The 24,692-nt window shown below is 38.2% G+C and overlaps 1 protein-coding gene across 6 annotated transcripts in view; it reads right to left on the reverse strand.

The window, feature by feature from the left end:
* LOC6045247 overlaps positions 1 to 24,692 on the reverse strand; it is a 262,138-nt gene that overhangs the window by 17,314 nt on the left and 220,132 nt on the right. For 5 of the 6 annotated variants that reach the window (XM_038253760.1, XM_038253834.1, XM_038253908.1 and 2 more), the window contains 7 exons: positions 24,417 to 24,540; positions 20,217 to 21,501; positions 10,553 to 10,758; positions 9,649 to 10,456; positions 8,538 to 8,765; positions 4,239 to 4,354; positions 3,936 to 4,166 (listed from right to left, as the gene is read on the reverse strand). In XM_038253760.1, coding sequence (XP_038109688.1) covers positions 3,936 to 4,166; positions 4,239 to 4,354; positions 8,538 to 8,765; positions 9,649 to 10,456; positions 10,553 to 10,758; positions 20,217 to 21,501; positions 24,417 to 24,540 — 2,998 coding nt within the window. The remainder of the gene's footprint in view (positions 1 to 3,935; positions 4,167 to 4,238; positions 4,355 to 8,537; positions 8,766 to 9,648; positions 10,457 to 10,552; positions 10,759 to 20,216; positions 21,502 to 24,416; positions 24,541 to 24,692) is intronic. The other variant, XM_038253974.1, reaches the window with a different exon arrangement.

A 24,692-nucleotide genomic window follows, 5' to 3' on the forward strand; every position in this document is an offset into this window, starting at 1 on the left:
ATTTTTGTCATTTTTGTCATTTTGGACATTTTGGTCATTTTGGTCATTTTTGTCATTTTGGTCATTTAGGTCATTTAGGTCATTTTGGTTATTTTGGTCATTTAGGTCATTTTGGTCAATTTGGTCATTAGGTCATTTTTGTCATTTTTGTCATTTTTGTCATTTTTGTCATTTTTGTCATTTTTGTCATTTTTGTCATTTTTTTCATTTTTGTCATTTTGTGTCATTTTTGTCATTTTTGTCATTTTTGTAATTTTTGTCATTTTTGTCATTTTTGTCATTTTTGTCATTTTTGTCATTTTTGTCATTTTTGTCATTTTTGTCATTTTTGTCATTTTTGTCATTTTTGTCATTTTTGTCATTTTGGTCATTTTTGTCATTTTTGTCATTTTTGTCATTTTTGTCATTTTGTCATTTTTTCATTTTTTTTTTTCATTTTGTCATTTTTGTCATTTTTGTCATTTTTGTCATTTTTGTCATTTTGTCATTTTTGTCATTTTTGTCATTTTTGTCATTTTTGTCATTTTTGTCATTTTTGTCATTTTTGTCATTTTTGTCATTTTTGTAATTTTTGTAATTTTTGTAATTTTTGTCATTTTTGTCATTTTTGTCATTTTTGTCATTTTTGTCATTATTGTGATTTTTGTGATTTTTGTGATTTTTGTGATTTTTGTGATTTTTGTCATTTTTGTCATTTTTGTTATTTTTGTCATTTTTGTAATTTTTGTAATTTTTGTAATTTTTGTAATTTTTGTCATTTTTGTCATTTTTGTCATTTTTGTCATTTTTGTCATTTTTGTCATTTTTGTCATTTTTGTCATTTTTGTCAAATTTGTCAAATTTGTCATTTTTTTCATTTGTGTCAATTTTGTCATTTTTGTCAATTTTGTCATTTTTATCATTTTTATCATTTTTGTCATTTTTGTCATTTTTGTCATTTTTGTCATTTTTGTCATTTTTGTCATTTTTGTCATTTTTGTCATTTTTGTCATTTTTGTCATTTTTGTCATTTTTGTCATTTTTGTCATTTTTGTCATTTTTGTCATTTTTGTCATTTTTGTCATTTTTGTCATTTTTGTCATTTTTGTCATTTTTGTCATTTTGTAATTTTTGTCATTTTTGTCATTTTGTGATTTTTGTGATTTTGTCATTTTTGTCATTTTTGTCATTTTTGTCATTTTTGTCATTTTTGTCATTTTGTCATTTTTGTCATTTTTGTCATTTTGTCATTTTTGTCATTTTGTCATTTTTGTCATTTTTGTCATTTTTGTCATTTTGTCATTTTTGTCATTTTTGTCATTTTTGTCATTTTTGTCATTTTGTCATTTTTGTCATTTTGTCATTTTGTCATTTTTGTCATTTTTGTCATTTTGTCATTTTTGTCATTTTTGTCATTTTTGTCATTTTTGTCATTTTTGTCATTTTTGTCATTTTTGTCATTTTTGACATTTTTGTCATTTTTGTCATTTTTGTCATTTTTGTCATTTTTGTCATTTTTGTCATTTTTGTCATTTTGTCATTTTGTCATTTTTGTCATTTTTGTCATTTTGTCATTTTTGTCATTTTTGTCATTTTTGTCATTTTTGTCATTTTTGTCATTTTTGTCATTTTTGTCATTTTTGTCATTTTTGTCATTTTTGTCATTTTTGTCATTTTTGTAACTTTTGTAATTTTTTTAATTTTTGTAATTTTTGTAATTTTTGTAATTTTTGTAATTTTTGTAATTTTTGTAATTTTTGTAATTTTTGTAATTTTTGTAATTTTTGTAATTTTTGTAATTTTTGTAATTTTTGTAATTTTTGTCATTTTTGTCATTTTTGTAATTTTTGTAATTTTTGTCATTTTTGTCATTTTTGTCACTTTGGTCACTTTGGTCATTTTGGTCATTTTGGTCATTTTGGTCATTTTGGTCATTTTGGTCATTTTGGTCATTTTGGTCATTTTGGTCATTTTGGTCATTTTGGTCATTTTGGTCATTTTGGTCATGTTGGTCATGTTGGTCATTTTTGTCATTTTTGTAATTTTTGTATTTTTTGTAATTTTTGTAATTTTTGTAATTATTGTAATTTTTGTAATTTTTGTAATTTTTGTAATTTTTGTAATTTTTTGTAATTTTTGTAATTTTTGTCATTTTTGCCATTTTTGTCATTTTTGTCATTTTTGTCATTTTTGTCATTTTTGTCATTTTTGTCATTTTTGTCATTTTTGTCATTTTTGTCATTTTTGTCATTTTTGTCATTTTTGTCATTTTTGTCATTTTTGTCATTTTTGTCATTTTTGTCATTTTTGTCATTTTTGTCATTTTTGTCATTTTTGTCATTTTTGTCATTTTTGTCATTTTTGTCATTTTTGTCATTTTTGTCATTTTTGTCATTTTTGTCATTTTTGTCATTTTTGTCATTTTTGTCATTTTTGTCATTTTTGTCATTTTTGTCATTTTTGTTATTTTGGCCATTTTGGTCATTTTGGTCATTTTTGTCATTTTTGTTATTTTGGCCATTTTGGTCATTTTGGTCATGTTGGTCATTTTGGTCATTTTGGTCATTTTGGTCATGTTGGTCATTTAGGTCATCTAGGTCATTTTAATCATTCGATCATTTTGGTCACTTTTGGTCATTTTGGTCATTTTGGTCATTTTGGTCATTTTGGTCATTTTGGTCATTTTGGTCATTTTGATCATTTTGATCATTTTGGTCATTTTGGTCATTTTTGTCATTTTTGTCATTTTGGTCATTTTGGTCATTTTGATCATTTTGATCATTTTGATCATTTTGATCATTTTGGTCATTTTGGTCATTTTGATCATTTTGATCATTTTGGTCATTTTGGTCATTTTGGTCATTTTGTTCATTTTGGTCATTTTGGTCATTTTGGTAATTTTGGTAATTTTGGTAATTTTGGTCATTTTTGTCATTTTTGTCATTTTTTTCGTAGTTATCATTTTTTTCATTTTTGTCATTTTTGTCATTTTGGTCATTTTGGTGATTTTTGTCATTTTGATCATTTTGGCTATTAAGGCCATTTTGGTCATTTAAGTCATTCTGATCATTTTCGCCATTTTTGTAATTTTGATCATTTTGGGAATTTTGGCCATTTAGGCCATTTTTATCATTTAGGTCATTTAGGCCATTTAGGTCACTTGGGTTATTTAGGTCATTTAGGCCATTTAGGTTACTTAGTTCATTTAAGTCATTTAGGTCATTCGGATCATTTTGGTCATGTTGGTCATTATGGTAATTTTGACCATTTTTGTCATTTTGGTCATTTTGGTAATTTTGCCATTTTGGTCAATTGGGCCATTTTGGCAAATATGACCATTTTGGTCATATCGGCTTTTTTGGCTATTTTGGTCATTTAGGTCATTCAAGTTGTTTTGGTAACTTTGGTAATATTGGTAAATTTTGACATTTTGGCCATTTTGGTCATTTTGGCCATTAGGCCATTTGGTCAATTTGGCCAATTTGGTTATTTTGGCCATTATGGCCATTATGGTTATTTTGTTAATTTTGGCCATTTTGGTCATTTTGGTCTTTTTTGGCATTTGGGTCATTTAGATAATTTAGGTCATTTTGGTAATTTTGGTTATTTAGGTCATTTAGGTAATTTTTGTCATGATCGTCATTTTGGTTGTAATACAAATTTTGTAATTTTTGTACTTTTTTTTGGTTATTTGATGAAGAATAGCTTTTCCTTGTTTTTGATTTTCAAATATTTTGAGTAAATTTTAGATAGCTTATTTAATTAAATTACAGTTTTAATTTAAAATTATGCACTTCAATCACCACCCCGCACCTGACTTTAAATCCGTTCAAAATCACATTAAATTAATCTTTAAGCATTTCAAATAAAATCAAGAAAACAGTTCAAAGCTAACAGCGTTTTTCGAAAAAAAAGTTAAACGACGCTCAAACAAAACTCAAACAAGCTCTACTCACATTGGCCAGATCCTCGGAGCCGCTGCTCATCTCGGCGGAAACCTTGCTGAGCAGCCGCGCGAAGGTGACCTTCTTCTCCAGCTTGGGGTCGGAAATTTGGCGCACCATCGACGACACGGACAGTGAGTGCTCGGAGAAGGTCGTCTCCTTGAGGTCCGACTCGGACTCGGCGTGGTTCACCTTGAGCCGGTTCTCGGACAGCTGGATCAGCTCGCCGAGGCTGACTTGTTGCTGAAGAGGGAGAGAAAAAAAGAAGTTTGACGTTTCGGTGCACTTGTGTGGTCTTCTTCAGGGGTTGGTTACCTTGGCGGTGGAATTTGGCGCCGGCGATACCAACTGTTGCAGTATCTGCTTCTTCTCGTTGACGTTCTTCTTGGTGGGGGTGGAGTTGTTACGTTTCTTGCGAGGGGAGGGCGTTCCTGGGAATGGTTGAGAGCGATTTTAGTACAACGCCACAAGTGACATTTGGGAAGAAATTGAAAAAAGAAAAGAGAAAAAGATTTCGAGAAAAGAATGAAACAAACTAAAAAGAGAGTAACGAACAGAAGGATTGACTGATTTTAAGGCCGTGAGAGCTTACTAATAAGTTTAAGCATGCGTGGCTAGAAGAGAGAGAGAGAGTGTATGGGACGTTGCTGTTTAGTACTAAACACGTGGTGTTCTAAACTGTGTTGGCTTTACAATCAGTTGGCAGAGCTCTGTTGAGAGAGGTTACTTCTGCCAATGACCAAAAGTTGACCGAAAAATAAACATTTTCGAAAAATTAGTTCAGTACTAAAATTTAGTACAACCAGCTTTTCGAAGATGTCAAATATTAAAGATGAATTTAAGTGCGTGAGGCGTTTGCGTACAAAAAAAAAACAGAACAGAATGCAGCTTTGCTGTAGAATAAATAATAAAATAAATCAAATTGTGTTTCAAGTGTGCATGAGTGGTTGACAAAAAGGACCAAAACAAATAAATCGAAAGAATTGTGAAATGTGCAGTTGTTTTGCCTACCAGCAGCCACGTTAAATTTTGTAATTGTACAGACAGATTGGTTTTCTGGGGTGAAACTTAAAATTAGGGAGAAAAAACGGAATATCTTGCCTTCTATTTTGAAATATTAATTAAAGAATCTGTATATCTTCATTACTTTATTTCAATGATAAGGAAAGGATTGGGAAAAAATATTATGATTCACAATGAAAAAATGTTGATGGAGAAATAAGGACTAGTATCTACCATACTGACATGAATTTGTAGAATCTGGGATATTAAAGAAAATCTGCTTGGAATTTTCATTTATTTCTAATATTGTGTTTTGAATTATAAATCAGCATCCAATTTTACGGAAAAAAAAATGTTAAGATATTGGTTTTATAAAATTTATTTGACTCGATTTTCCAAAGGCTTCAAAAAAAGTTTATTTTTGTTTCATTTTTTGGGTCGATGAGCTTAAATTAAAAGGTTTTAGTTAAAAGGTCCTTTACGCTATTGTGTTTCATATGTTTAAAGGCCCATTTCAGAAAAAAACGCAGGAAATATATTCTAGAATATGTTCTAAAAAATTGTAAAAATTGTAAAAATTGTCAAAATTGTCAAAAATGTCAAAAATGTCAAAAATGTCAAAAATGTCAAAATTGTCAAAATTGTCAAAATTGTCAAAATTGTCAAAATTGTCAAAATTGTCAAAATTGTCAAAATTGTCAAAATTGTCAAAATTGACAAAATTGTCAAAATTGTCAAAAGTGTCAAAAATGTCAAAAATGTCAAAAATGTCAAAAATGTCAAAATTGACAAAATTGCCAAAATTGTCAAAATTGGCAAAATTGTCAAAATTGTCAAAATTGTCAAAATTGTCAAAATTGTCAAAATTGTCAAAATTGTCAAAATTGTCAAAATTGTCAAAATTGTCAAAATTGTCAAAATTGTTAAAATTGTCAAAATTGTCAAAATTGTCAAAATTGTCAAAATTGTCAAAATTGTCAAAATTGTCAAAATTGTCAAAATTGTCAAAATTGTCAAAATTGTCAAAATTGTCAAAATTGTCAAAATTGTCAAAATTGTCAAAATTGACAAAATTGTCAAAATTGTCAAAATTGTCAAAATTGTCAAAATTGTCAAAATTGTCAAAATTGTCAAAATTGTCAAAATTGTCAAAATTGTCAAAATTGTCAAAATTGTCAAAATTGTCAAAATTGTCAAAATTGTCAAAATTGTCAAAATTGTCAAAATTGTCAAAATTGTCAAAATTGTCAAAATTGTCAAAATTGTCAAAATTGTCAAAATTGTCAAAATTGTCAAAATTGTCAAAATTGTCAAAATTGTCAAAATTGTCAAAATTGTCAAAATTGTCAAATTGTCAAAATTGTCAAAATTGTCAAAATTGTCAAAATTGTCAAAATTGTCAAAATTGTCAAAATTGTCAAAATTGTCAAAATTGTCAAAATTGTCAAAATTGTCAAAATTGTCAAAATTGTCAAAATTGTCAAAATTGTCAAAATTGTCAAAATTGTCAAAATTGTCAAAATTGTCAAAATTGTCAAAATTGTCAAAATTGTCACAATTGCCAAAATTGTCAAAATTGTCAAAAATGACAAAATTGTCGAAAAACGAAACTATTGGCACTACGCCCCCCGGGGCATGGCCTTCCTCTAACGTGGGATTTCTGCTCCAGCGCCTCTGACGAGACAGGAGAAACCGGGACCGACGTTTTACTTCACCATCCGATAGAAGCTCAGTGGATAAGGCGGGAATCGAACCCGCGTCTCATAGCATCATCGGGATCGGCAGCCGAAGCCGCTACCCCTGCGCCACGAGACCCACCCACAAAATTGTCACAATTGCCAAAATTGTCAAAATTGTCAAAAATGACAAAAATTACAAAAATGACAAAAATGACAAAAAATACAAAAATTACTAAAAATGACAAAAATGACAGAAATGACAAAAATGACAAAAATGACAAAAATGACAAAAATGACAAAAATGACAAAAATGACAAAAATGACAAAAATGACAAAAATGACAAAAATGACAAAAATGACAAAAATTACAAAAATGACAAAAATGACAAAAATGACAAAAATGACAAAAATGACAAAAATGACAAAAATGACAAAAATGACAAAAATGACAAAAATGACAAAAATGGCAAAAATGGCAAAAATTTCGAAAATTTCGAAAATGTCACAAACGTCAAACATGTCACAAACGTCAAAAATGTTACAAACTTCAAAAACGTCAAAAATGTCATAAGCTTTCTCGAAACCTCAGCATGCGACATGTTAAACTTCATGAAATTGAATGATAGAGTCAAAAATGACCATTCAACATTCGATCAAATTTTGACCTAAAATGGCCACCGGAACCGGTTCCCGTTGTTCCGATGGGGGGACACTTTTAAAGTTTTCTAGAAACTTTAACATGCGACATGTCATACTTTATCAAATTTAGTGATATAGTTAAAAATTTCCTCAATAAAATATCTTGACCCAGAAAGACCACTGGAACTGGTTCCCGGTGTTCCGGAGAGGGGGACATTACACATGTTTTCTAGAAACCTCATCATGCGACATGTCAAACTTCATCAAATTGAATTAAATAGTAAAAAATGTCCTTACGAACATCTTTTGAACTAAAATGGCCACCGGAACCGGTTCCCATTGTTCCGATGAGGAGACATTTTGAATGATTTCTAGAAACCTCAACTTGCGACATGTCAAACTTCAAGAAATTGAGTAATACTGTCAAAAATATTCACAAAAACATCTTTTGATCCAATATGGCCACCGGAACCGGTCCCCGGTGTTCCGGATGAGGGGACATTACACGAGTCCTCGAGAAACCTCGACATGCGACATGTCAAACTTCATGAAATTAAGTGGGGAACCGGATTTGCGTTCAAGAATTAAGTAAAGAAGAACTTGAGGGTTTGGTTGATTTAGTAATGATACAATATTGTTCGATAAATATAGTGGCTCAGAGAGTGAACGGTGCAAATATCTCTCTACACACCAAAAACCAGTGCAATTGATACAAACATTTAGTACTGTGCTGTGATTGGATACTCGTTTCAAACTTCAGGTAGAGGTATTTAGTGACAGGATTATGTTTTGGGTAGAAAGATCCTTACTCTTAAAGTATATTTTGATAATAAGCAAACATAGATTAGACACAGACTTATATTAGAGAGTACAGAACTCAACTCTAAAGGTAGATACAAGGGAGGTGTGTTTGATGTAAAATGGTAGAAAGAAAAGCATTGGAAATTTCAGGGTTTAGTGCAATCTAGTAGAAGACTGCTTAGAGCCAATTCCAGGTTTGAGGAATAGTGATAGTGATTGATGCAAAAGATGAGATGAGTGACTTTTCAAGGATCAGTTTCAAGAGTTTGAGCGAGGAAAGTATCTAACAGAAGTAGTTACTTTTAGTTTACAGAAATTGAGTTTCAACAGTTTTGGAGTGAGGAGAGGAGGAAACCAAGGTAGAAAGAAGGCTCAATTTGTTTAGTTTCAAATACTGAATTGAGGTTAGGTTAGGTTAGGTTAGGTTGAAAACTGAAACAAAATAAGAGAACCGAAAAAGGTGGATTTGCAAATGGTTTTTTGTCTGTCTTACGTCGAGGAGGGGGCCGTAATAGATCATCTAATGAAAATGTTCTAGCGGTTGCCCCTCCAACTGGCTGAGGGCTGCTGAGGCTCAGTATGGATGGTTTTCTAATACCCAGTCGTCCGAAGATGGTCCGGGCGGCGGCGGGGGTCGTCGCCGTCGACGAGGGCACCGTGCCGGCCGCGGCCTGCAGCTGCTCGCGCAGGGCCGTGTTCAGGTGGTGCGGGGGGAAGGGGGCTGGAAGGGGAAAGAGAGAAATTGTTATTGATCGATATGAATTACCACTATCGAGGACTCTTGGTTGACTTAGAACATCCCAACACTAGACCCAATGAAGCTTTGCGGGTATGATCCGTAGTCAAAAACCACCAATCTCTTGGTTGTAACGGCGGTAGACTCGAATATCTTAACTCTAGGGAGTCCTTGGATGACCCAAGACATCCCAAAACATTAGTAAAGTAGTCTACAATAATCTCTGAAGCTTTGCGGGTACGATTCGTGGTCAAGAATCGCCGACCTCTTGCTTGTTACGGCGGTAGACTCGAAGATCTTAACTCTAGGTAGTCCTTAGACATCCCAACACATTAGCAAAGTAGTCTACCATACTCATTGAAGCTTTGCGGGTATGATCCGTGGTCAAGAATCGCCAACCTCTTGCTTGTTAAGGCGGTAGATCTACAGGTCTTGACTCCAGGAAGTCTTAAGATGACTCAAAACATTAGCAAAGTATTCTACCATACTCACTAAAGCTTTGCGGGTATGATCCGTGGTCAAGAATCGCCTACCTCTTGCTTGTTACGGCGGTAGATCTACAGGTCTTGACTCCAGGAAGTCTTCAGATGACTCAAAAGAGTTGCAAAGTAGTCTACCATACTCACTGAAGCTTTGCGGGTATGATCCGTGATCAAAAATCGCTGACCTCTTGCTTGTTACGGCGGTAGACTCGAAGATCTTAACTCTATGGAGTCCTTAGACATTCCAACACATTAACAAAGTAGTCTACCATATTTTCTTAAGCTTTGCGGGTATGATCTGGGGTCAAAAACCACCGACCTCTTGCTCATTACGGCGGTAGACCCCCCGGTCTTGATGACCAAAACAAAGAACCCGCTATACTCACTCCGATTTCTGTGCGCCTCATCCGCCAGCAGCTTCTCGATTTTCTCCGGGAAGTGGCGCTTCGCACACCACACCAGCCCGATCACCGCCAGCACCACAAACACCGTGATCAACCCCAGCCAGAACGGCTCCTGGAGCATCCGCTCCGACAGCGGCTTGTACGGAATGTGCATCATCCGCTTCTCGCACCGCGCACCTTCCCACCACGCGTGGCACCGGCAGAAGAAGCCCCCGTTCTTCGGGTGACACTCGCCCCGACCCTCGCACGGATTGTCCTCGCACGGTTTCGGCTTCTCGTCGCACCGCTGGCCCATGTACCCCGGCTGGCAGTGACACTTGAAGCTGGACGCGGTCAGTTCGCACTTGCCAAAGTAGCACGGCTCCAGCTCGCACATCGTCAACCCGCAGAACCGTCCCGTGAAGTGACCCCGACACTGGCAGATTCCGTGGTCCTTCTGGGTGATGCACCGCCCCCCGGACTGGCACGGATTCGGGCTGCAACCCTCGACCCACTCCTCGTCGTTCGCGATCAGCTTCATCTTGTACGCGATGTCCGCCTGCAGCCGGATCGTGGCGTTCAACCGGACGGCGAGGCCCTGAACGGTTCGTTGGCGGACGTGCAACGTGTTCAGGTACGAGGTTATGTAGATCGGAGCAGGCCGCGCCAGGTTGTTTTCGATCAGCTTGTACTCGGCGGAGTAGGCCGATTTGGACTGCTCTTGGGACGGGGCTCCGCCCCCTCCAGGGCTGTGGTTTAGTTCGCACAGATGCCACAGGGTGCCGTTGCGGTCGGCGTAGTTGTCGTAGATCTGCGCGAAATAAAAGGAAAATTCATTATTCAATCATCGTTGGCAGATCTTTAACCTATTCTAATCCATAAATTAGACTCAATTGGGTGAACTCACCTCGATGAATCCGCCCTTGTGGCAGCCGTGCTCGCTGAAGCCAACGCCGTGCAGCTCCAGCAGGATGACCTCGCCGAGCGGGGCCACCAGGTGCTGGGTAAAGTCCACCTCCGAAGGTACCGACTGGGGGTAGTTGAGGTGGAACAGATTGCCGGTCGTTTTGTTGGCGAGATTTATGGAGCGCTGCTGCTCGCCGGAGGCACTTACTGTTGAATGGGAAGGAGGAGAAGGAGAAAAAGAACAGTTGTTGGAGTATTGATTCAACTGGTGATTGGGTACCGTTTCCAGGAAATAAAATTCTACGGTCAAATAGTCATATAGATTAAAAAACGTAAAAAACTTATTTAAAAATGACTTTTATTCAAATAAAATCTAATCAGTGCAATCATTTTCAAATGTACATAATTCTTTTTCCACTATTTTCTATTCATTTAGGATAAATTGAAATAGATAGAAAATTATCGTGATTCGTTTTGCAACTATTTGGACGGACAAATCGGTCATTTATCCAACAAGGTTGGATAAATAAGGAGAGTGCTGAAAAAATTGAGATATGCAACGAGTTCCAAACGACATTTTTTACAATTATTACTAAAAAAATCAGTGCAACGGCAGTCAGTGTCGAAAACCATCATTTTTCGATACAAGAGCTGAAAAGTTGAACTTTACTGCACTCAAATGATTGTCGAAATGATTTTCCAGCGCTGTTTTTTTTTATTATTAGTAGGCCATTTCGTCGCTATACAATTACAGCAATTTTAAGTGTTGTCAAAATATAATTTCAAAAACTACAATTTCAGAGCATTCTTTACCTAGGAAATTTCAAAAAGAGAAATGTATGAAAAATTCGATTTATTTGTCCTCTAAAAAACTTCAAATTCGACGATTTTGTAAAAATTAAATTACTCAAAGCAAAGCAAAAAAATAGCTTTTTGGACTGTTTAAAAAAACACTAGAATTAGTAATTTTCAAAATATTTGAATAGAAATACCGTCAACTGGGGCGAATTGGGGCAGCAGTTTGCACCATGTTGGAACACAATGCTTTGATTTTTCTGATTGGTTTCGATTAGAACAGGCTCAGACCAACAAAATATGTATCTGAATTTCCAAATTTTAAACATTTCAGTTCTCTAAACATTATTGTCCCCATTCAGTCTGCAGTCCCGATTCACCCCCAGATGATGGTATTCCTGTGTTCACGTTTTAAGCATTTTGTTTAATTTTCTTTTCGGAATTTGGAATATGTTTTTTTTTAAATGCCAGTGGACTGTTTTTTGGTAAATAGATTTTTAGTTTGATGAATTTTCCTGTTAAAAGCTTATTTTGTAAACTAAAATTAATTGCATGATACTTCACTATTAGACATAGCTGCAAGGATCCCCAAAACTACTTCATATTCGAAGCTTAACTTGAAAAAAAATGAGCAAATGCCAATGTCTTTTTTTAAATTAAATTAAATTTTAAATTGATTAGGACTATTGCAAACCGTATTTCAAGGTTTTGTCTACACCTCCTTCAACCTCGTCAAAAAATAAATGGCGGTGCAAATTATTTCTTGAAATTAAAATTTCCTGTTGAAAAACATATCGTTTGTAAACTGTTAAGAATACTTTACGCAAAGTTTATTTTCGCTGATTCAAACTTTTACAAATTTTGAATATTGGAACCACTGATCGGAAAGAGATGTTGAACTTTTGAAATATAAAAAAAAAAATGAATTTATGGACCTTGATATTTTTTCGACAATTGTTTTGACAAACCAGTAAAATTGTGTAAAACATGTTATAATTTTAGCTTTGTTTTGTAATTTTGAAAATGTTACTAGGAGTTATGTTATTCACCTAGCTTTGTAGGGATGGCTTCCTTATGACCAAAGGAGATACTATTATCATTAGTTTTCCTAAAATAGTTTCAATATTATCCAAAGTTGTAAAATCTTCCGAAAAAAAGTTACACTCTTAATAATATGACTCTTTCTTAATTATTTTTATCACTAGACCTTGACTGAATCAGTTGATTTTCGAAAATCCGTAATTTTATATTTAAAAAAAAATATTGATATTTTAGGCAACTAAAAAGGCTTTAGTTGGGCCATGGAAAGGATGGGCAGATATTTTGGCACCAAGTTATCATTTGAAAAAAAAGGGTGTTGTTAATCAATTTAATTCACAATAATAATGTTTTTATAACATCAAATGCTTAAGTGACTAGAATTTGAAAACGTGGCACTTTTCCAAAAAAAAGGCTTTTTGATTTCAAATAATTGATTTCATCAAAAAAGATTACTAAAAGTTTTTTTTGCATGTTTTTTTTACATTTTCAATTTAAAAAAAATCATAGCTTTGCGGCAAAATTTTTGCCCATGCTTACGATATCTCAAAAGATGTCTTTTTTGGTCCCTTAAAGATATTTTGATAAAAAGTCCTTTGAAAAAGAATAAATTATGTTTATAGTGTAGCTTTTCTTTCTGAATGTTCTAAACCAATTCCTTCAACTTTGTCGATGACACTGAAGCGATCAGCAAATGTCTTCCAAATATGCAGAATTTCAAATGTTTACATACCATTTTGTATGGATAGCTGCCAAAACTGTAAGAAAACTTGTTTGGGCAATCCAATGATGCAATATGGCTTCTTTGGTATCAGAGGAAAGTTTTAGCCTCCTGGTAAAGTTTTAGGCAAATCAACAAATACAAATGAAATAAATTTCCGGTTTTGGTGGAGCTTGTACAATTGCATATTTTCTACCTAGAAATTGCTGTAGCTTTTGACCAATGAGTTCAAATTCAATCTATAAACATGAAAATGATGCCGTAGAAGGCGTAGATTTAAAGATAAAAATTTGATGTTTTGGAAAAACTTCCCAAGTAGCCATCCAGCACTAGGATAAATCATAAAACAGCAATAAATCAGCAATCCTAATGCAAGATTGCTATGCAACAGCACGTGCAAGTGCTGATCAGCATTGTGGGCGTAGCATTCAAGATAGCTGAGATAGTGCTGTTTAAGTGTGGCGGCTGGCAACTCTGTTTGTAAGTTTTCATGAAACTGGCAACAGTGTAAGCTTTGTTTATATTCGGAACGGTAGAGCGAGGGAGACGGCATGAAAACATGTTATTATTTCATTCCAATCGTGGGAAACTGCGAGTTTTTCTTGAGATCATCGAATTATGATACAAATAGGTAAGTTTAACAACCAAAATTTTCTTTAAAATTTGTAACAGGCGTGTGTATTCATTTCAGAAGCGGCACAAATAAGGCCTGCAACATTTCCAGCGTAACAAGCTGTTTGGGGAGGACGCCGGACTCATCACACATCATTAGAATTTTCAGGAAAACGTAAACTGTGGAAAATATGTGCGCGGTTCCAAAATACGGAGTGTTGAGCCGAGTGTCGATTGGATACGTGTTGTTAGATTTAAAAATTGTAAGATCCGGTGAATAAATAAACGTAGAATTCAAAACGAACAACAAAAAATATGTTTTGTAAATCGAAACTAATTCACTGCATTAAAATAGATCATCAAAAAACACTACCCGTAATCACTTCTGGTACTTACTATATCAGCAACTAGTTTACAAGTACCTACACAGCAAATTCTGATGTTCGTTTTCAGTTAATATTTACTGAAAACTGCACTACTGAAATTTTCAGTTAGTTTTTCGCTGAACTTCAGTTAAAATTTTATGGAGCTGTCAAAATTTGCTGAAATTTCAGCAAGTTTTCATTTACTGAAAGTTTCAGTAGTGCAGATTTCAGTAAATTTTACTGAATTCAGTAATGATAAATTGGTGTGTACCTGTAAAGCATCCTCGGTTAGCCACCTTTCATTTATGCTTGAAAGCTCGGGCTCATAGACATCAGCGACAACAATTTCCACCATCGGGCATCAAATCTCCAACAGGTCAAGTGCGAGCAAAAAAAAAATCATCCCTCACTCTGATCACCTGAGTCGGTAACGTAGTAGTTCGCAATTTTCGCAATTTTCAGTGTAAGAACGGGCCTTGACCGATCTTATGCACCAGGTTCCCGACGAACACGCACTGCCCTTACACCTACATCTCACCCTTGCTCTGAGTCAGTACGAGCAGCACGCTAGAACACGCTTTGAGTGTTCGTGCCAGGCATGCACACCTTCTTTTCCGGTTACGCATTTTAACTCGGCCGGGGGTGGTACATTACGTAGGGTTTGATGTAAGTATAAGCGCCTAATCATTTATAGTGTGCCTGTTAATTTTCATTAAAGCAAAAACTGTTTTATTTTAGTTTGAATTCAAAAACTAGTTGTTATTTACTGTGTATTGTTTTCTCCTGAAAACTTCCCTATTGTTGAGTCGTGTTTATATGTTGCTATTTCTTTTGTCGCGGTGTTTTGTTACAATTTTTGGTCCTAAGCATGTTATAAAAGTTTACCAAAAATACAATAGTAATATTTGTGTTAATCCTTTAATCATTCCATAAATTGAGTAAGGGCTCGAACCTCACTTGCTTAAGAAAAAGGTGAAGTTTCAAAACAATGGACAGTGAAGGAAATATACTATGTAAAGAATCAATATTAAAAGAAAGATATTAGAAATTAGAAATTATTCAAATAGATAAATAAAGAAAAGGCACATGATAAACAAAATTTACATCGCTACCAAATTAAGGGAAAGCAGATAGTTTGTTACAGCAGCATCAATTGGTAAAATAGAGTGGAAAAGCGTTGAGAAATAAGAGAATCAAATAAGTAAAATCGAAATCAAATGGAGGATAGTAAACAGAAGCCGTTTTAGGAAATCAGTGAAACAAAATAAACAGAAGATAGCTGTTAGCTGAAATGGAAAGAAGAGAAACCCCGTTCTGCGATACTCAGGTATATCCACAGCAGTTGACTCAACATACTGCGAATCAAAACAATACCGTCTACAATCACAAATTACTTCCCTTTCCCACATTGCCACGCGCGTTGTGTGTGCGTCGCGCGTTGAAGTTTGCACCTTGGTACGGCTCCGTGAAAGTGCCCTCAGAACCGCCGAATTACCGTTCCGCCGCGACCGTGAGTGTTATCAATTAACGCCGGAGTGCGTCGCGGACCGGCATAGTGCGTTATAATTGACCCGCAATCGACGGCCGGGCAACAAAAGTGAAATTATTTTTTGCCATCCATCGTCGTCGTCGCGGGATAAACAGGCAGAACAAAGCAAGAAGTGTGGTGTAGCAACAAGGCCTGTGGCAGTGCTGTTGTGTCGAGTGCGTATACACACACTATACGAAACCGCGCGCGGTGTGCTGAGAGTGCGGTTTTAGAAAAAAAGAAAACGAGAAAAGTTTTTAACTTTTTTTTTGCTAAAATAAAATAAGTTATTTTATTGTGCTGTTGTGAAAAATTCTGTGCTGTAAAGTGAAGCGCATACACGCACGAACGCAGGACGTCCTCTTCCGGATATGAAGACCGTTAGGCTTCGAGATAAAAGCCCCGTTACGGTAGCGTGAGAAAACCGGGGCTAGGTCTCGGTAGCCCTTAGGTGGTTCTCCACCCCGAGACTAGGTAGCGCAGCCTGATAAGGCTGCCTACCGAAAAGAGGATCGCGAATGGCAAGAAGGCTAGAAATCCGGAACAAACGGCAGAAGCCCATAGAAAAGCAGACCACCGATTGGCGACTCGGCTCCTGGAACTGCAGGTCTTTGAATTTCTTGGGTTTCGAATTCGCCTTGGCGAATGAGTTGCAACCTCGCAACTTTGATGTTGTGGCACTGCAAGAGGTGTGCTTGGAGGAGGAGCAGGTGCTAAACTGGCCAGGTCAGCAGACCAATTCCAGATTTTTTCTGAGCGGCGGCACGGACAAGAAGCTGGGTTCCGGCTTTATCGTGCGGGGCAAGATGCAGGATCGCGTGTTCGGCTTCACGGCGTTCAGCGAGCGGATGTGTAAGTTGAGGATAAGAGGCCGTTTCTTCAACTACAGCATCATCAACGTGCACTGCCCCCACGAAGAAAAGACCGATGATGAGAAGGAAGCATTCTACGCGACGCTGGAGGATGTGTACGACGGCTGTCCGCGGCAGGATGTTAAAATCATCATTGGGGATTTGAACGCTCGGTTCGGAAGGGAGGCAATGTTTCGACCGACAATAGGCTCAGAAAGCCTACACGCGGTCACGAACGACAACGGCCAACGCTGCATCGACTTTGCAGCCTCCCGTGGAATGGTGGTCAGGAGCACCTATTTTCCTCGCAAGGACATCCACAAAGCCACCTGGACATCACCTGACCAACGGACGAAAACGCAAATCGACCACGTCCTGATCGACGGCCGATTCTTCTCGGACGTAACGCACGTGCGCACCTTTCGCGGTGCGAATATTGACTCGGACCACTACCTAGTTGGAGTTGACATGCGCTCAAAGCTGTCGACGGTGTTCAACCAACGCCGAAGTCGGCGGGCCCCTCCGTTCAACATCGCATGTCTTCAGAACGGGGAAGTGGCCCACAGTTACGCGCAGCAGCTGGAAGCGAATCTGCCAGGTGAGGAGGATCTTGGCGCAGCCTCGCTCGAAGATGGTTGGAGCCGTATTCGCTCAGCCATCGGCAGTGCAGCGGAAGCCACACTGGGTAGTGCAATCCGAGTCAGTCGGAATGATTGGTACGACGACGAGTGCCAACAGATAACCGCCGAGAAGAAAGCAGCTTACGACAAGAAGCTGCACAAGGCGACGAGAGGGAACGTGGAACGATACAGGCAGGCTCGGAATCGGCAGGTCGCGGTCTTCAAGCTCAAGAAGCGCCAGCAGAAGACCGGGATTGCGCAGAAATGGAGCAGCTATTCCGAGCTAACGAGTCGCGAAAGTTCTACGAGAAGGTGAACCGGTCCCGCAAAGGCTTCGTGCCGCGAGCCGATGTGTGCAGGGACAACGAAGGAAACCTGATCGTGAACAAAAGCGAGGTGTTGGACAGGTGGAAGCAGTACTTCAACGAGCACCTCAACGGCGATGAAGCGAACAGGGACGGCGTTGGAGTCAACCTTGGAGCGCCCGCAGCTGATGAACAGTTCCCGGCGCCTGATCTAGAGACGGTGAAGAGGGAGATCAGGAAGCTGAAGAACAACAGAGCTGCCGGCAAGGATCGGTTACCCGGTGAGCTCTTCAAATATGGAGGAGAGAAACTGGCGAGGGCACTTCACTGCGTGATCTCCAAGATCTGGGAGGAGGAGAAGTTACCGAAGGAATGGATGGACGGTGTCGTGTGCCCGATCTACAAAAAGGGCGATAAGCTGGACTGCGGCAACTACCGCGGTATCACGCTTATTAACGCGGCCTACAAAATCCTCTCCCAGATCCTCTGCCGTCAGCTGTCACCCCATGCAAGGAGGTTCGTGGGGCCCTACCAAGCGGGCTTCACTGGCGCGCGCGCCACCGCGGACCAAATATTTTGTCTCCGACAGATCCTCGAGAAATGTCGTGAGTACAACGTGCCCACACATCACATCTTCATCGACTTCAAGGCAGCCTATGATACAGTCGACCGCGAGCAGCTATGGCAGATCATGCACGAGAATGGATTTCCGGTTAAACTGACTCGACTGATCAAGGCTACCTTGGATGGTGTGATGTGTCACGTGCGTGTTTCGGGGGATTTAGCGGAACCCTTTGGATCACGCCGAGGGCTGCGGCAAGGTGATGGCTTATCCTGTGCGCTGTTCAACATCGTCCTTGAGGGCATCATTCGAAGAGCGGGCATTGACACGAGTGGCACGATCATGAACAGGTCCTACCAGTTGCTTGCTTTTGCCGATGACATCGACATTGTGGCAAGAAACCTGGAGACGGTGAAGGACGTCTACACCCGACTGAAGGTACAAGCAAGGCGTGTAGGACTTGGCATGAATACGACGAAGACGAAGTACATGAGAGGAAGGGGATCGAGGGACGTCGGCCCCCCAAGTCTCACCCCTCTAGCTGTGGATGGTGATGAGTTGGAGGAGGTGAGCGAGTTCGTGTACTTGGGATCGCTGGTAACCGCCGACAACGACACCAGCAAAGAGATCCGGACTCGTATTTTTGCTGGGAATCGTGCGTACTTCGGATTATGGAAGACCCTCACTTCGGATCGGGTGCAACGCCGCACGAAGCTGACGATGTACAAAACACTGATTAGACCGGTAGTCCTCTATGGCCACGAGACCTGGACGATGCGGCAGGAGGACGAACGTGCCCTTGGAGTTTTCGAACGGAAGGTGCTACGAACGATCTACGGTGGAGTGCAGGTGTCTGACGGAGTGTGGCGAAGACGCATGAACCACGAACTGCACGCGTTTCTTGAAGAACCGACCATCGCCACCCAGGCGAAGATCGGGAGGCTCAGGTGGGCCGGCCATGTCGCCCGAATGGACGAGAGCCAGCCTGTCAGACTGCTTTTGACCGCGCCGAACCAGCTGGCGGTACAGGCAGGAGAGCAGGGAAACCGCGCGCACGGTGGGGAGATCAAGTGAATGGTGATATCCGGAAGATTTGTAACCTGGGAAATTGGAGAGTAGCAGCCCAAGACCGAGAAAGATGGAAGCGTCTTCTTGCTACAGCACGCGTACCTGGTGCGCTATGCTGATTGGTATGGTATATATATCCCACATTGTCGCGCCCCTTTCTTTTAGCCGTCTCTACTCTGACCCTCGCTGGTCAAAGGTTTACGAGTCGTTTCCACAGGCCACCAGCTAGGTTACACCTTGTCATCATGATGACTAAAGCAAGCCAACGTGGAGGTAAGAAAATAGGACACTTGCAAGGAACCAGAGCCATGCTGTTTTGTCCAAACAGCACTACGGATGTAGTTGGGCTCCTTCCGGGATGTTCCTCGCCTAGGTGTCAACCGACGAGTATCATCAGTATCATGCACCCTTGGCCTGCGAGTCGGTAACGTAGTAGTTGTAAACAAACCCAAAAATAGAACATGGCGAGAGAGGAAAGGGAGAGAGAGCAACATTTTTGCTCCTCCCATTTTTTTGACGTTTTGTGCAGGGTTGGATCGAAAACAGTAGGGGCCAGCACTTAAACAGCCGAGAAAAGTCTAAAAGCGGCCACTATTCAGCACTATAGTAGCTGTTGGTGCTGAAGCAAAAACCGTTTAGCTTTTACTCGCAGCTATGAAAGCGCATTAAGGGCTGAACAGTGACTGATATTTAGTGCTGGATGGTTACTTGGGTTGCTTGGATATGCAAGCTCAAATTTTTTTAGAGGAGAAGAAAACTCAAATATGTTTCTAAAACGTAAAATTTTCTGAAACATTCGAATTGTGAAGCAACCTGATTTTCAACCCAGACAAAAGTTGCCTTTTTCAATTTTTAACAACTCTTCCGAAGACGCCATACTGCACCATCTATCAGAAAATTCATTTCCCACTAAATGTTGCAATCTAAACCAAATTATTGTGCCAAACAATTTAGTCAACAATCGCGAATAATCCAGATTTATATTAAAAACTAATTAATTTAAATCAGTCTAAATTTCATATTTCAGTAGTAAACATGGGTTAAATAAACTTTGACAAATATTTGAAACATCAATAGGGAAAAAATATATGATTAATTCACAAAAGGATTGCTAAATAAATGCTTTGCATTTTTTTTTAAATAATAAAAACAATAGATTCATTTTCAAACAGTTTAAAATTATTACAAAAATATACTCACTCGTCCTAAAGTTCGCGCTGAAACCCTTCCCCCGCGGCAGCGGCCCCGTTCTCAACCGCACCACCATCCGCTCGCCCTTGCTCAGAAACACCCCGTCGTTGATATGACTCGCCTCCCGAAACGGCTCAAACGGCCCCTCCGCAATATCCACCTGCACGCTGGCATTCAGCCCGATATCGAACGCCACAAACTCCAACCAGACCTTCTTCCCGTACGGCGCCTGAATGATGAACGCACAGTCCAGGTTGTTCAGCAGAAAGTGCGGATAGTTTGGACTGGCGATGGTGCCCTCACGGGAGGTGATTGTTTGAACGGGGCACCCGGAGATGTCCACGGTGCTCCAGGTGGCGGAGAATCCCTCCCCGCTGACGGAGAAATCCGTGTGGAAGCGGAGGAACGCCTCGTTGCCGGTGGAGACAAAGTTGAAGCGCGTCATGTTGGAGTCGTGCGTGCCGCACCACCGCACGTACGGGAGAAAGGACGGGTCGGTGTCCTCGATGACCGGTTCCGCGCCCGAATGCGACTCTAACGTGATACTCTGCGAGCTGTTTTTAACCGTTTTGTAGTTGTCCGAGCTGAGGAAGCGCTTCTTGCGGTCTTTGAGCTTGGAGTTGATCTTCTCCAGGAGTTTGATGTTGTCGCGCAGCTTCTGCTGGATGTCGGCGTCGGTCGTGGTCGCGGCCAGCGATCGCTTTCGGTGGAACTTTTCCTGCCGCGACGTGGCCAAACTCCGCTGTCCGCCGTAGTAAAACTCCCCGTTGAGCAGGTTGCGGAACGGAGAGTCACTCCGGTACTCTCCGACCATCGCGTCGTCGTCCCGATTGTTCCAGAAGCCACCAGCGGCCGCCAGCGGGTCCGTCATGCCCGGGTTCAGCGCGTCCCCCGGCACGATCCGGTAGTTCTGGATGCTCACGTAGTCGTACAGACACTCCTCCTGGTGCTCGATGTCCAGCTTCTGGAACTGCACGATGATCCGACTGGCCTCCGGCGCCACCAACCGGATCCAGTAGTCCATCTGGGCCGGGTACGGACTCGGCGACACCAGCCGGCCCTCGGTCCCCGTGATGGTTTGGTTCTTGGCCATGTTTTCCTCCGCCGTTGGGCGGGGCTTCTTGCAGACGTAGCCCGCCACGGTGCTGCACTTTTGGCTGCTCCAGTGCAGGCCCGAGGAGATCATTGGCGTCGGGGAGATTTTCCACTGGAGGCCGAGGCAGATTGGGGCGGGTTTTGAGGAAGTAGGCGAGGAGGTTTTATTGAGTTCCGGCTTTTGACCCGGGAGCCAACCCTAGAAGGGGGAGAGAGGAAAGATTTTTTAGTGGAATTATGAAAAAAATAAATGTTTTTAAATTTTCAAAACACTGACCACGTTGATCATAGGAGCAATTCAAATGCAATTTTTTAAAATCAGGACTAACATTTCAAAAGAGCGTAATATTCAATTTTTGGCCCATTTGAAATGTAAGGCTTGATTTAAAATTTTTGAAAATATTGTTTTAGAAAAGATCGGAAAATTTAACGAATGTTTCATATTTTAACATTGTAAATCGGACCATTAGTTACTGAGATATCGACGTTAGGTTGTTTGGGTGAGAATTACAAAACATCAATTTTCCTTTTTTTAAAGCTTTGCAGGGCAATATCTTAGCAACTAAAGGTCGTATCAACAAAGTTCAAAAAAGCAAAATATAGAGAATTTTCTCAACTTTTCAAAAATATTTTTTTCAAGAGTGAGCAAACATGGGCACTAATTTCGAAAAATGAAAAATTACGACTATTTTCAAAAAAGTTACCTAAAAATGTTTATTACTTGAAAACGGTGCACTTTATCAAAATTTCACTAAAGTACTTTTTGATTGCAAATTTGATTTTACATTGAAAAATGAAGTTAAAAAATGTTTGCAACCAATATTTCGATTTTTTGAAAAAAAAAATCATTATTGATTCAAAAATTCATAACGCGGTCAAATATTTTTTGCCCATTCTGGATATTTCTGAAAAGTTGGCATTTGATGTCCCCCAAAACATATCAAAAAATAAAAAAATTAAAAATAGTGTTTTTTTGCAAATCAAGTTTAATGACAAAAAGTTAAATTAAAAATCACCAAAATCGTTTTTACCGTGTATCATTTTTTTCCAGTGTAGTCCATATCTACAACTTGGCCGAAGACACCAAATCGTTAAAAAAAATCCTTCAAAAGATACGGATTTTTGAATGTTCATGCATCATTTTTGTATGGACAACTGCCAAATTTGTATGGAAAATTATATGGACAAACTAATGATGCAAAATGGTTTCTTTGGGCATACCGAAGGCACCAAAAAAGTTTCAGACGGATTCAAAAATACAAAAATTAAAATTAAAGAAAGAATACCGATTTTGTAGAGAACTGCTCAATATGGTTATCAAACGGTTCGAAATTTTGCATGTATTTTAACTGTTTTAGACTTTTTTGAATGAAATACTCAAATTTTCACAAAAATACCGAATTTTCTCGAAAATACTCAAATTTTTATAATTCACAATTCGAAATTTTGCATGTATTTTAACTGTTTTAGAGTTTTTTGAATGAAATACAAAAAATTTCACAAAATACAGTATTTTTTCGAAAATACTTAAATTTTTATAATTCACAATATGGGTATCAAACGATTCGAAATTTTTCATGTATTTTAATTGTTTTAGAGATTTTTGATTTAAATACTCAAATTTTCACAAAATACTGTATTTTCTCGAAAATATTATTTTTTTAAATTCGAAATATGGGCATAAAACGATTCTAAATTTTGCATTTATTTTAACTGTTTTAGAGATTTTTTAATGAAATACTAAAATTTTTACAAAATACTGTATTTTCTCGAAAATACTAATTTTTTTATAATTTACAATATGGGTATCAAACGATTCGAAATTTTGAATGTATTTTAACTGTTTTAGAGATATTTGTATGAAACACTCAAATTTACACAAAATATTGTATTTTCTCGAAAATACTCAAATTTTTCATGATTGGCAATATGATTAACAGTTTTAGAGTTATTTTTATAAAAAAAAACAGGTAAAATATTTCGCTTCGTTTGATACCGATATAGCGAATTATAAAATTTTTAGTTCTTTAGAGAAAATACAGTATTTTGTGAAAATTTCAGTATTTTGTGAAAATTTGAGCATTTCATTAAAAAAACTTTAAAATAGTGAACAATCCAAATGCAACTTTATCGTCCCGACGATAACGATAACCATTCTTGTTATCGTTAGACGTTTATATTATCGACGCTAATTCTATCGATTAACAACCTTGGTCTTTTCTTTTTTTGCATTTTTTAAAATAGTGACCACGTGGATTATAAATGACCCATTTGAGAATTTTTACAAATTTTGTGTCAAAAAAGATAAACTTTTCAAAATATGTAACTTTACATATTTTTGTGTAATTTTACAAATTGCTCATGAATTTAGCTAAAATGATATCGAAATAGAGGTTGTATTTAACCTCAACTTTCAGCTTGAAAATTTAAATTTTTGCAATTCCGTCGTGAAACTACTTACTTTTCCTGTCATTCTTGAACGACGAAATAGCCTAATTTTCTGTACCAAAAATAACAGAATCGAGTAGCAACACTTTTCAAAATAAATGCAGAAAAATTCGACTTTTCAGCACTGAAATGGGTGCTGACAAACTGTACTTTTCAGCACTTGTTTCTAAAAAAACACTTTTCAAAATTTACCTGAAAATTTGACTTAAAATTTCACTCAATAGGTGTTTTTCGGAATTGCAAAAAAAAAGTTGTATGGAACTCGTTGCAAAACTTGATTTTTTTTCAGCACGCTTCATATTTATGTACGACTCGTTCTGAAAAAATCCCTTTTTTGCAACTTGTTGCATAAACTACTATTTCATTTGTTTAAATACAACAAACTGACTCAAAAACCCATAATTTGATGAATATCTCTTTTGGTAATATTGATTCGGAAAAGCCTTAAGAATTAAAGTGATTTAAGGTCACTTAAAGTAACGAAATTGCCTGATTTAGAAATCCAATCCAACGCATAGAACTCCACAACTGAAATTAGCCTTCTTCTGATCACTCCTAATTAAAGATTTATCGATTGCAAAACCCCCCAAGAAATTCAACACCACTGCCTCCGGATCATATCTCGCTCAATCCTGAAGCCAAACTGCATCCTGAAAAGGGACTCACCTCAAACATGAGCCGCGCCCCGTCGGCCCACTCCAGCTCGCCGGACTCGGCCAGTTCGCCGCCGAGCCAGTACAGGGCGCGCGGCGTGTAGTCCAGGCTGTTCCTGATGTTGGCCGTTATGAACCTGCAAAAAAAAGAAAAAATCGATCAACAAAAAATTTCATTTAAATTGAATCATGTTATAAGAAAAAGAAATCTTGAAAATTTAAATTTTCAACCCTAATTTTTTCTAACTGTGTCTACAGACTGTGTTTGTTGGAGAGGTGGCAGTAATTG

Source organism: Culex quinquefasciatus, chromosome 1 (genome assembly GCF_015732765.1).
Source record: "Culex quinquefasciatus strain JHB chromosome 1, VPISU_Cqui_1.0_pri_paternal, whole genome shotgun sequence".
Taxonomy (NCBI): Eukaryota; Metazoa; Arthropoda; class Insecta; order Diptera; family Culicidae; genus Culex; species Culex quinquefasciatus.